Source organism: Nomia melanderi, chromosome 8, assembly GCF_051020985.1.
Source record: "Nomia melanderi isolate GNS246 chromosome 8, iyNomMela1, whole genome shotgun sequence".
Lineage (NCBI taxonomy): Eukaryota > Metazoa > Arthropoda > Insecta > Hymenoptera > Halictidae > Nomia > Nomia melanderi.
This window is the reverse complement of record NC_135006.1, coordinates 3946049-3958683: the sequence shown is the minus strand read 5'-3', so window position 1 is coordinate 3958683 and position 12635 is coordinate 3946049. Positions and strand designations below refer to the sequence as shown.

Below are 12635 nucleotides of genomic sequence, written 5' to 3'. Positions count from 1 at the left end.
TTTCTATTTCTATTTCTATTTCTATTTCTATTTCTATTTCTATTTCTATTTCTATTTCTATTTCTATTTCTATTTCTATTTCTATTTCTATTTCTATTTCTATTTCTATTTCTATTTCTATTTCTATTTCTATTTCTATTTCTATTTCTATTTCTATTTCTATTTCTATTTCTATTTCTATTTCTATTTCTATTTCTATTTCTATTTCTATTTCTATTTCTATTTCTATTTCTATTTCTATTTCTATTTCTATTTCTATTTCTATTTCTATTTCTATTTCTATTTCTATTTCTATTTCTATTTCTATTTCTATTTCTATTTCTATTTCTATTTCTATTTCTATTTCTATTTCTATTTCTATTTCTATTTCTATTTCTATTTCTATTTCTATTTCTATTTCTATTTCTATTTCTATTTCTATTTCTATTTCTATTTCTATTTCTATTTCTATTTCTATTTCTATTTCTATTTCTATTTCTATTTCTATTTCTATTTCTATTTCTATTTCTATTTCTATTTCTATTTCTATTTCTATTTCTATTTCTATTTCTATTTCTATTTCTATTTCTATTTCTATTTCTATTTCTATTTCTATTTCTATTTCTATTTCCATTTCTATTTCTATTTCAGTTTACATTGATATTTCAAGTGAAACGGTATTTGACCAATGAAACGAAGAATAACGAATAGATTACGAGCACTCAAGATAATTCTAATAGAATGAATTATTCGCAGATATTTATCGTGAATCCTGCACACATGAGTTTAATTAAGACAAACATATTTGAAATACTCTTAATTGTACTCGTAAATATGATTATACTCTATTCTGATCAGACTAACGAAGAAATTCGCAGCAGAATATTCAGTTATGTAGTTCTACATGCACCATAATTTGGCAACCGTGTAGTTCGACCGAAATTCCGGTACGAAAAAGCCGGAGAGGCCACGAGATGTATTCTGTTCGCCGCTTCGAACAGGTTCCCCGATCCCTTTGTAATAATATTGTACCAGTGACGACTGAATTATGCATTCAGGCAACATAAATCGCTCCCGATAGTTAGCAGAGACACTTGGCACGTAGCGTAGCCATAGGTGATGCGTCATTAATGCTTAATGGACAGACATTAATTCGTTATTGTCAGTAGACTGAACAATCGATAGTAACTTTCCGGTGTAGCCGACGCAGGCTCACGGACTCCCAACGATCTGCCCCATGATAGCAAATGTGACTGTCTTATAATCGAAAAAAGGGCGAATAATATCCACCTTCCGTAAAGTCACGTTTTGGCGACCCCTTCACGTATCGATCGTATATTCACCGCAATATCTATGATTCGTTTTCGAGATGAACAGTCATTTAGAGAAATAAATCAATTCTACGCAAAGGAAAATAATTGATTGAAATTCGCAAAAGATTAATTTTTTGATATGTACTTTTTTAAGACGTGTTTGCATTATTCAGTGAATACCGTCTATTTACACCTTCGTCAAGGACAAATCTGTCGCAAAGTGGACGAGTCAATAAAAATCTAAAATAAGTAATATAAAACTTCACCGATTCAATAAAAAGACGTCGCATAATAGAAAATACAAAAAGCTACTTACAAATCAAACGAAACAAAGAGGCTTAAAAACAGTTCCAACGAGACACACGAGCAAAGGGAAGTGTGTCACATGCGCAATTATTTTCGAGAAAGTAAAACAGTTTCCCGTATCACGCGGAATCGAAACATTCGCAGCCCACAGGACACAGGACGTGATTCTCACTCGTGGAGAAAGGAGAAATAGGAGGACAGGGGATGGAAGAAAGGGAGAACGGGGGTCGTTCAATATTTAAAAACCGCTCGAACCGAGGAGCTGCAAGTTTCCCCCTCAGAGCTGTCAATAAGCATCGCGTCTCGTCGCGTCGCGCGGGAATCAACGAGGAACATCCCGCGGCGCGCGTCAAAATTAAATAGGATGGAACGGATATTGGCGAGACGCGATATCCGCGTCAATCGACCGTTCACGATCGCAAATAAAGACGCGATAATCCCAAAGGCGTCCACGGATTTACGAGATTCGGCGACGGTCGGAGGGGTGCGAGGAATGCGCGTCACGCAATGGATTTACGCCTGGCACAGCACGGAGGAGCCGGCGAGGCGCGACCGGTAAACGGTCAATTTTTATTGCAAATATCCCGTCGGACGTGACGACTCTGGGATTTATCACTCTCATAATACTCGCGATGCATTTCTGCCCACGAGCGCGCGAAAATCCGAGAAAGATCGATAATTCACGCGGTGAAAAATAACGAGGATTTTAAGTTGGACGTGTTGGACGTAGTATTTAAGCTTTAAAACTGACTTACGAGGATAGTTATCGAACCTGGACATTCTAAAAATTATAAAATGTGTGTGTGTAAGTACAGTAAGTCAAGCCTCTCACATTGCAGCACTGCATATTAATTTTTTTCGCCAGCTCTTATCATTCCCAAGATAATCCATGGAAAAGAATAATTTGCATTTTCTTTAATGGGTGGTTGCACCTCTTCAAAATGAAATTTGAAATTACTTACACACATATTTCGTAATTTTTCGAATTTCCAAGTTTGACAACTCCTCTTGCTGGATTTATGAATAGAAGTTTTCATTTTTCTGAGTACTTATTGTTAATAAAGTAATTCTAATCGATACAGTTGCGAAAAAGTTGTAAAGCATGAGAGATCGATGCGTTTTATAGAATCAAAGAATGAAAATATTCCAGATGAATAATAAGAAGATTCTAGATGAAGAATAAGATTATAATCTAGATGAACAATAAACTTATCAAACGAACAATAGAAAGTATCGATTTCTAAACAAAGGTAATGACAGAAATAAAAATGTTTAGTGCAAATGAAGAAGGAATATCTGCGTTTCATGATCATCCTCCTTTCTCTTTTCTATCTACGATCGTCCAGGGTTAATCCGCGAAGAAGGTCGATCGTTATTTCCAGCATTTTCATCGATTGTCATTCAACTAAAACACCGCACAGAGAATGGAATCTGCCTGGCGCAACTTGACAAAAGATCCCACGCTACCGGGGGCCATGGAAGTCCCTATCGGTTCGTCGAGAAATTCAATAATACTTTGTACATAGCGGCAGAAAGTAAAAGAACGTGTACCTACGTACATAGAGGAGCGGCTAAGAAAGACGAAGCCATAACAGAGGTCTGGAACGGAGAACAGGGGCTGACCTCTCGCTGATTAGATCACTCAGGAAATTCTGCGCGATATCCGGCACTCGGGGATACCGTAACCACCGCTACGCGGAAACTTTTGCTTTCCGCCTGGTTCCGGCATACTTTTACTGTTTCGCAACGAAGTCGAGCGGGATCATTTTCGAAAATGCTTAAGTGAAACGTGCATTCCGTGGAAGTTTGGCGGCGTTAAAAATAACGGGCACGGATGTTCGCATGTTCAACTGTGCTGTGATCTTCAGTTTGCATGCGTGTTTGGAATACCATTGAGAAAGAAGAAGCATGTACAGTCGTCTCTCAGTTTACGCGGCATTTTTTTGTACGGTAAATTATTTTTGTTTTCTGAAATATCATTATTATTACTTTTTTCTTAAGGCATCTGGAATAAATATATATTTCTAAAACTTATACCAGCTTCCCTTTCCAATATTTTGTTTTCTTTTGTACCGACAGACCCTATTTACGCGATTGTCATTTGCGTAACGGATTTTAGTGTAAATCGGGGGTCAGGTGTATACACTATTAACAATATTTTGCAATTTCTTCTAATTTAAATGCATTTTTATAAAAGTCAGATGCGAATAAGTGAAGAAAAGTAATTGCCATGGTGTTGAAAAGAAGAAAAACTTGTTGGCATTTAGAGAAATAATATCTTGGGTGAAACAAAAGCAATTGTACTTAAAACTTTCTTTGGGAGTGTAAGTGGTAATAATTTATGTTGAATATTTTAAGTTGGACAAGTATTATGTTTTTAATATTTCGCGACTAATACGATCGAGTAATTAATGAGTAGTTCGGTAATTCTAGAGTGAAAACAAATCAACAAGGATGTCTCGTTGTGCATAAAGACACGTTCATTGAAACTTTCGGCGCATTCGGATTTATGTTACCAACGACTGGAGCTCGTTATGTTTGAGATACTACGGCGGCGCACTGGTTTCGACAAATTAGCATTGGAATTATGGCTCGAAGTTGGTTTATTACTACGCACTTTCGGCTAACACGTTCCTGGAGTCCTGGTTTCCGAACTCAATAGCTATTGACATGTCGTAAAGCTCAGGATGTAACAGCAATTTAAAAATAAATATGAATCTGACGGTAGACAAGGATAGTAAAAGTTTCACAGAATTCATAGCACTTGGCAGCATTAATAATATTGACTATTATCTTATAACCATTATTCTACTGTGAATATTTAACAATATAAAGGGTAACACAATTATGTTTCTACATTAGCGCGTTAATAAACGCAAATCTTTATAAAATAATAACAAAGCAAGTTTGCATTCATAAAAGAAGCTTCCAAACAATGTACGAACGAATCAGTTTTTATAAGCGACCTGTGACCGGTTAAGAGATCGTTCCACGAATTAACGCGCCACCAGAGACAAGAATTTAAATAGCACAATAGTAATAATTACAATAAAGTTATTGCTACATACATTTCGCGAAAATATAAGAACCTAATTAGTACTTTATTCAACGATTGAATTATCCAGTTACCATCACCGTAGCGCAGTAATTACTTTATGCCAATGGTTCATTGGCGGGTAATATTGTTGCATTAATAAGTTATACTATTGTGCCAAGAATAACGACGTTGCGTGGCTGGTTTCGTGCAGTAATAACAACGTTACGATCTGCATATTGACATATCATCAGCATGCCGGTAATATTTGCGTTACGAAAATTATTCAGTTCCCATGGAATGCAAAATCGTTCGAAATGGTCTGTCATTATCGATTATTTTTATCAGTTTTCGCGAGAATAACATTCTGATCCCCGGTTACTTAGAACAAGACCCGCGTGAATCATCCATAATTATTCGAACGACGCGACACGACCCTCGTAATCTGGCAAGTATTTGCCGGGCCGATGAATGGAATTCGCAAAACGCTGACGCGTGTCGCGGCCCACGGAATCACACGCGCGGCGCATACCACAAATTGCTCGTGTCCAAACCGTGCGAATCTGATGAAACGCCCTTTAAATCCTGAAATGCGCCGGATGACGCATCGGTAACGGTCGCGTGAAAATTTGGATTCTTTCACTCGGATTTTAAATATTTGGGATACATTTTTTCATTAGTATTTCGAATATTTTGAATACAGGTTTTTTCTTATTGGAATTTTCAATATTTCGATCACATTTTTGTATTAGGATTTCATATACTTGAAATTAATTTTTGTAGTCGGATTTTAAATATTTGACAGAAATGTTTACATTCAAATTTTCAATATTTCGATCAAATTTGTTCATTAGCATTTTAAATACTTGAAACGCAGGTTTTTTTTATTGGGATTTTCAATATTTTGACCACATTTTTGCATTAGGATTTCAAATATTTGAAATGAATTTTTGTAGTCGGATCTTGCATATTTGAAAAAAATGCTTACATTCGAATTTTCAATATTTCGATCAAATTTATTCATTAGCATTTTAAATATTTGAAATGAATTTTTCCATTCGGATTTCTGATACTGAGAGTAAATATTTTTATTCGAATTTCACATGAAACGCTTTTGAATTACGATCTACTTGTAGAATGTAAAATAAAATGAGCATACTTGTCAAGCATTCGATGGCATAAATATTGATGGAATTATATTGAGATGATTAAAACGTAACAACGTTATTAAACTTTGAATAGAGGATTATTGGTCATGAATTCTGTGTATGTATTGTACTTCACTTCGATGATAATACTTCTGCCGGTTGAAGAACAATCCACTGTTAATGTTTGCAATTGAAACATGAGGGCAGTGGTTAATTAGAATATTATATATCCCCCTTCAATATCTTCATAATTATTAATTCATCGTACCATTTCACGTATGTTTCGTATTTGGCCGAATAACATATGATGTTTAAATTTGAATTCTTTTTAACAATTTCGTATTGGAATATTATTATCGCCATAACGCTTCCTACTTCAATAATATTTGATACGCACGTCTTTTTCTGTCAATATTTTATCATTTCATATTATATTTCATAATGCATTTTCAAAGATAATAAAAAAAAATTACTCTTATATTATATTCATACTATTTGAAATTCTGTAACAGAACAAAAGTTCCGAACATATTCCGAGCATATGAATATAAATCACGAGTTAACTCGACTTTTCAGTTAACAGTTTAATCACTCTATCTGTCGGGAAAGTCTCATCTTTTTCACGGTCGTCTGTTCTATAATTAAGGACCTCCATTAATCGTGAACCTCTTCAATGTTAATTTTGTGAACATCCTCCGTCCGTGGCGATAATAAAGATGCTGCTATAGCTTCCGGCATATATGCATCATATATTATATGTATACATAGCACTATACACGTACGTTATTATGTATTATGTATTGCCGTGAAATCCTACGCTTGCGGTTGACAAGGACTTGGCAATGACGCAGGCACATCGATTGTATCATTAATGCTTAATCACGGATAGTGCCTCGTAATCGTGTTACCTTTGTCCTGTACGAATATTAGATACCCCGGTCGATTACTCATCGTCAAAGTTGCAAGCCTGGAAAACTTGACTTACGTTCTGACTGTTCGAACAGCTGACGATTTTCGCGGTTACCCTAACCTGTCTCGAAGGAAATGACGAATCGCGGATTCTTCATGTTCAAGATATTTATAGCAACACGATCGGGGGGTTGACAAATTTATTGAGACAAATAACTGTACTATAAGACAAATTCCTTCACTTTGATGGAATATATCTTTACTCTGCTAATTGATACTTCTTGAAATTTTATGTTTTACAAATTTCACAAATTTCTCAAAATATACAAACTTTACAAACAATACAAATTCTACGCATTTCGTTAGACATATGTTAATGCAATAACTGAAAATAATTGTTAGTTGAAATTGATGTAGGTGCATTTTCAAAAAACTGATTAATCAATTAATAAATATCAATTGACGAAAATGTGTTTTTCTTTTCCAGTCAGCCCCGTGTGTCATCAAGGTCAAGTAAAAGTATTCGGCGTAGCCCGACAAGAGACCGCGCGAATACCATGCGAGCTCGTCGCGAATCCACCGGAAGTAACGTTCACCTGGAGGTTTAATAACACAATGGAAGCGGTAGATATACCCCAAGCACATGTTACAAGCGAGCGAACGCGTTCAACAGCGTCTTACACGCCGATGACAGAATTAGACTACGGAACTCTACTTTGCTGGGGCACGAACGATCAGGGCACTCAATTGGAACCCTGCGTTTACCACATTGTCCCGGCTGGTGAGTAAAAATCCTCAGGTTCACCATTATCATTACTCATATCCTTCTGCATTCATATTTCCCATCCAAATTTCAATAACAAATAACGCAATTTCAAATTATTTAGGATTTACTAAAATCATTCACCAGGAAACCTATTTATTTTGATTAATTTACGAAAACTTTGATTCACCTAGATGTTTCCAATCTAATACCACTAATCAGAATCAATTTACCTTCTAATAAACATCTCTCACAATTTATCAATCGTAGACTAACAGAACTATACCCAAGATCATAAAAAGAATATGCGAAAAAAGATAAAATTCCACTCTAATATCCTAACCTGTTCGACTTTCGGCTTATTTAATCCAAGGAAAAAAGTTCCCGCGGTCCGGAAAAACTGGCGCAACGTGTGCCGAGATAATACGAGCGCTGAAATTGTGTCCGCGCGAGAGTTGTACCGCGGAAAAGCAAGCGGTGCGGTACAGGCCGGATGCTTTATGGAAAAACTTCGTTTTTAATTATGTAACAGTCCTTGCAACGGAGGAAATTAAGATTTTAGTAAATATAAATCGCCGGGATTTATGGCGGAAAGACGCGCGCGGAGTAATCCGCGTAGAAGTGTCCCCCGCCGCCCACGCGCCCACCCCCGGGAGACGAGGCGGCTTGATAGACGTAAATTAGATTTAAAAAGTTTCCTCATTATGCAGATTAGAAACAAGGACGTCCGTTGCCACGGCAGCTGGACGTCGTCGTCGTCGTCGTCGTCGCCGCCGCCGCCGCTATTCCCATTCTCCTCTTCCTCTTTTTCTCTCTCCTCTTTCGCTTCCCTGACCTCTTAACGAGACGTAACTCGAGAGAGTGCCGGGTGCTCGTTCCGTTTGAAATGACTGAATTACAGGCAGCATTTTTCCCAGTCGAACGGCCACGAGTAAATAAGGCGCTGCGCCGTGTAGACACGCCGTTATGCGCTGTTGTAAAGCACCGACGGATCTTTGTCTCGGCGTCCTTCGATCGTCCCTTTGAGACGCATGCACTGCGACAGTGCCCCGTTCCCTTACGCAAAGAGGTTGTTATCCGTGATCATCGGTAGCTGCCCGATTACAAGGGCTACGTTCACTGGACACTGGAAATGGTGCGAAACGCGAGAACGACTTCGAGCTTTACGAAATACGAAGGTGCTTTCTTGGAGCCAAAATTGAAATGTCCTTTGTATAAATTTCGTTCAGTAGACATTTGCGATTACCTTCAATTATACGTGATCGATTTTATGAGAAGGGTCGTTGTCATAAAGAGCAGTAATTTCCTTTAACCCCTTGTGCTACAATATCGTGTCAGACTCACAGTAAAGGTTACAAATAGAATTTAACAAACATAAATATTGTTGAATTTGTTTGAATGTAAATCACATATTTTTCTTCTGTTATCAATGACTATACCTTCGAGCAAACATTAACATGGAATAAAACTAGAATTTTCTCTTATTTTCAGTAAATTGTTAATGACAGAGTAATTAGATCGATTACAATTCAGAAAGAAATCATAGGGCAAGGGGTTAAACAAGAGCAGATTTTTGGTAAAAGGGAAACTTTGTAGCTGAAATTGAAAAGCCGTGGTAACTTACTTTTAACAAGGACAAAAATTGAAAGCACCTTTGTATTTATTATTTTGAACTGTAATTTATGTTTGTAACAAAGACTTTGAATTCAATTTAATACGAACATTGCTCATTGTTTTTTTCTTTTGAAAAAAGATCTCTTATCAATAGTTCATGTGTGCAGAAATATAAATTTACGATGAACATAGAATTCCGTTTCCATCTCCGTACATTATCAACCCTACAGTGGCCCCAATGATCACAGCTGCGAGAAACGCCTCAAAAGGTTAATCCAACGTCTTCAGATTTACTCAACGAAAAACCAGCACCGCGCGAAGGGGATCCAGGGAATTTTTTAAAAGCCCTCGCACCGTCAGCGAACTTTCGCGAAGTTTAATCTGAAGAGCGTGTAAAAAAGCAGGGACGAGGAAACGATGGGTAGGCGAAGCGCCGAACAGTCGGAAAGGGGGAAGCAGCTCGTATACAGGCGCGTCAATACGTCACAGAATGGGGTTCAGCGGCGGGAAAGGCCTTAAACCACCGGAATGGGGCAATAAAAACCGCCATTAAGGCGAACGTTGCATAAAACCGGGGGTGTTTCGATCCGGAGTACGCTTCGGTCCCGAAGCCGAATGGAAACGCAAAACCTAACCTCGTTAGCCCGCGCCGGTTGATTAAAGACGGCGAAACGCCATCGTTCGTGGAACCTGGCACTTGGCCGCGTACGTGAGACCATGTCCGACATCTTTGTATTCCGCCTTCGTTGTGGGTGAACGTTTGTCGCAGTAGTTGCTTGAACTTCGACTTCACCCCTGTCCCGCCACGTCGTTCCTCTATACCTTTGCCGCAATCACGGTGACTTATCTCTGAGAGGTTCCATCGCGAGAACACATGGAAGGACAGTTCGGTTTTCTTTATCTTGGGTCCGAGGGATCTTTACGGCGACTTTAACTGTCGATGGTTAAACCATCTTAACTGCTACTTTACGAAAACAAGGTTATTGAGATGGCTGTTCGTGGGACAAAAACCTTGTTAGCGAATTGTTGAGCGACCGAGTGACGCGAGATTTATTTTTATAAATCAATTACAACGTATTACCCTATTTCTATGAGGTGCTTGTGTCACAATTTTTAGATTTCAGTATAGCTAGGCTCAAGTCGAGTGTCTTTGCAACTCCAGACTTCGCCTTCAAGATTGCATGTGATTAATTCCTCAGTTCCACAGAACAGAGAATCTAACACCTACCTGCAGAATACATATCCTAACCCAGACCTAACCCAAACTATCGGCGAAACGTAGCTATCCTAGAGACATAGGTAAGACCCCCGAATTTTACCCCTGGAGGATAGAAGCGAAGGGGTGGGTAGAGGCAGACAGAGAGCGAGTCAACCGCGCCACTAATTATTTACTTCTTCAGGTCACCCGGACACGCCACACAATTGCTCTCTTCAGAACCAAACTACGGACTCGCTGTACGTGGAGTGCACCGAGGGGTTCGACGGTGGTCTGCCACAGAATTTCACAATCCAGGTAGACCGTGAGGCCGGCACCAGCAGCAGCGGCAACGCGCGGACCAGGCCGAACAGAACAGTGTACAACCAGACGAGCAAAGTTCCATCGTTCTCGGTCGGGAACCTCGAGCCTGGCACCAGCTACGAGATCTCCGTATACGCGAGCAACAGCAAAGGTCGCAGTGAGACGGTCCGGTTCCGCGCCACCACCCTGAACCTCCCCGAAAGACGCACAGGTGAGTTTGCCGCCGTCCTTTGAAGCGGCACCCGAGAAACCCGAGGTCAGATCGATCGTTACGATGCCTGATGCTCGTGTCGGCGGCCCGTTAAATCGACGACGCGCACTTCTATTGCGAGTTTCCTTTGAGCACTGTCTGCTACGCTGCACGGCCTTGCATCGTAGAGCTCACGTGATTATCTATATTTCTTCTTAGTACTGCTCACCGAGATTCCACGTCTCTCCTGACCGCCTCGGTCCTTTTCCGGCGTGTTATCCTTTTCCCCCGTCTCTCTTGCCACCAGTGTTTCGTCCGTTCTCTGTCGCATCTGTTCCTATCTCTCTATCACACACTCGCGCGAGATGTCCTGTACCCACTTTAGACAAGCACTGTGCCCTTTTATTTAGGGTTTGGAGATTGGAAACGAGTGAATGCCGCGGATCAGCCTTCGGTGGACGGGTTTTGATATAGGATTTAGAAGCTCCCTTTTGACGATGATTCGGATCGAAGAAGACAACGTCGGATAAAAGTTGATAATGAGTTTGAGGAACCGGAGGTCTGATCAGGCGATACGTTTGCTGAATAATTTAGAGTTTTGAACAGTGATAGTCTTATAATTAATGGAGATATATTTGTGATGTATCGGATTAATTATGGGATCATTGAAAATAATTATTGTATACGTTGATTGGAAAACCTGTGTCTCTTCCAACTTATGGATATGAACGTTAGAATCGTCTAGAATTTAAGTAATCCAATATTTTAGGCTTTAGAATTCAATTACATGAAAAAAGTACAAAGTTTCTTTAACCTACAATCCAACTGATCATTTAAAACTTAATCCTCGATTCCTACAGAATCCTGTTACAGTAAACAAAAATAAAACCTCATTAATAACCTAACTAACACTGTGGCACAAATTTGAACTTTTTTTGTTTTTTACAATAACCACTAGGTGATTCTTATAAAGTTCCTTACCCTAAATACGAATCCGAAAACTAAATTGCTGGGTCATGTTCAGTTTTCGAAAAAACTGGATTTTTGTAAAAACGGTGGAATTTTTCAGAAAACCAAGTGTCACGTGAAAACTAAAAACAATAGGCAGTTAAGATTTGTCGTAGAAAATAAAGGAGATTTGCCCGAACACGTAGCTATAAAAAATTTGAATTTTGCGTATCATTAAATGTTTGAAAACGATGATCAAAGTTTAAAAAAGGGTATATACGCATACTCTGTATGCACTTCTGTTACATTTCTACGAAAAGTGGGTTGGCTAGCACGATTTGCTATGCACCATTGGATTCTGCAGACATTTCTGAAGAGGAACCCCTCCGCGGGAAGCGTGAGATCGGTTTTTCTTTGGGACAGGGTAAGAAAATGTCCGCGAATAGCGCGAGCACGGAACTTTCGCGCTACACGACCATCGCTCGCCAGCTACAGCTATGCAGGGCCGTGACTACGCGTTGTATGGACCTGAACCCCGGTCACTTCTTATATGTATATATAATGTTTAATTGTTTAATAAATTATAGTTAGGAGAAAGCTTTTCACGATCGTTCTGTTTAGAATAGTTTCATGTTTAATATAATAATTTAATGTAATATAATATAAAGGAAAAACATCATTGTAATCGGTTTTTTACATGTTACATCTAATGGTATTCTGAATTCAAATAGAGTATTAAATTTGACGTAAAAAGTTATTACACAAAGTAGGATCTACAATGGATGTTTACTAAAGTATTTTTAAGTTAACACTAAAACTACTAAGTATACCCGAATATTCGTTACAGTTCAAGTAAGCTTAATCAATTTTCAAAAACATTTCAGATATCTATTATCTTCAAGATATTAACAA

General features: G+C 38.6%; 1 protein-coding gene across 3 annotated transcripts in view; it reads left to right on the top strand.

The window, feature by feature from the left end:
- The window catches only part of LOC116426601 (protein turtle homolog B), a 494638-nt gene that overhangs the window by 447376 nt on the left and 34627 nt on the right, over window positions 1-12635 (top strand). For all 3 annotated transcript variants that reach the window (XM_076369765.1, XM_076369764.1, XM_031975758.2), the window contains exons 11-12: window positions 7177-7470; window positions 10467-10796. In XM_076369765.1, coding sequence (XP_076225880.1) covers window positions 7177-7470; window positions 10467-10796 — 624 coding nt within the window. The remainder of the gene's footprint in view (window positions 1-7176; window positions 7471-10466; window positions 10797-12635) is intronic.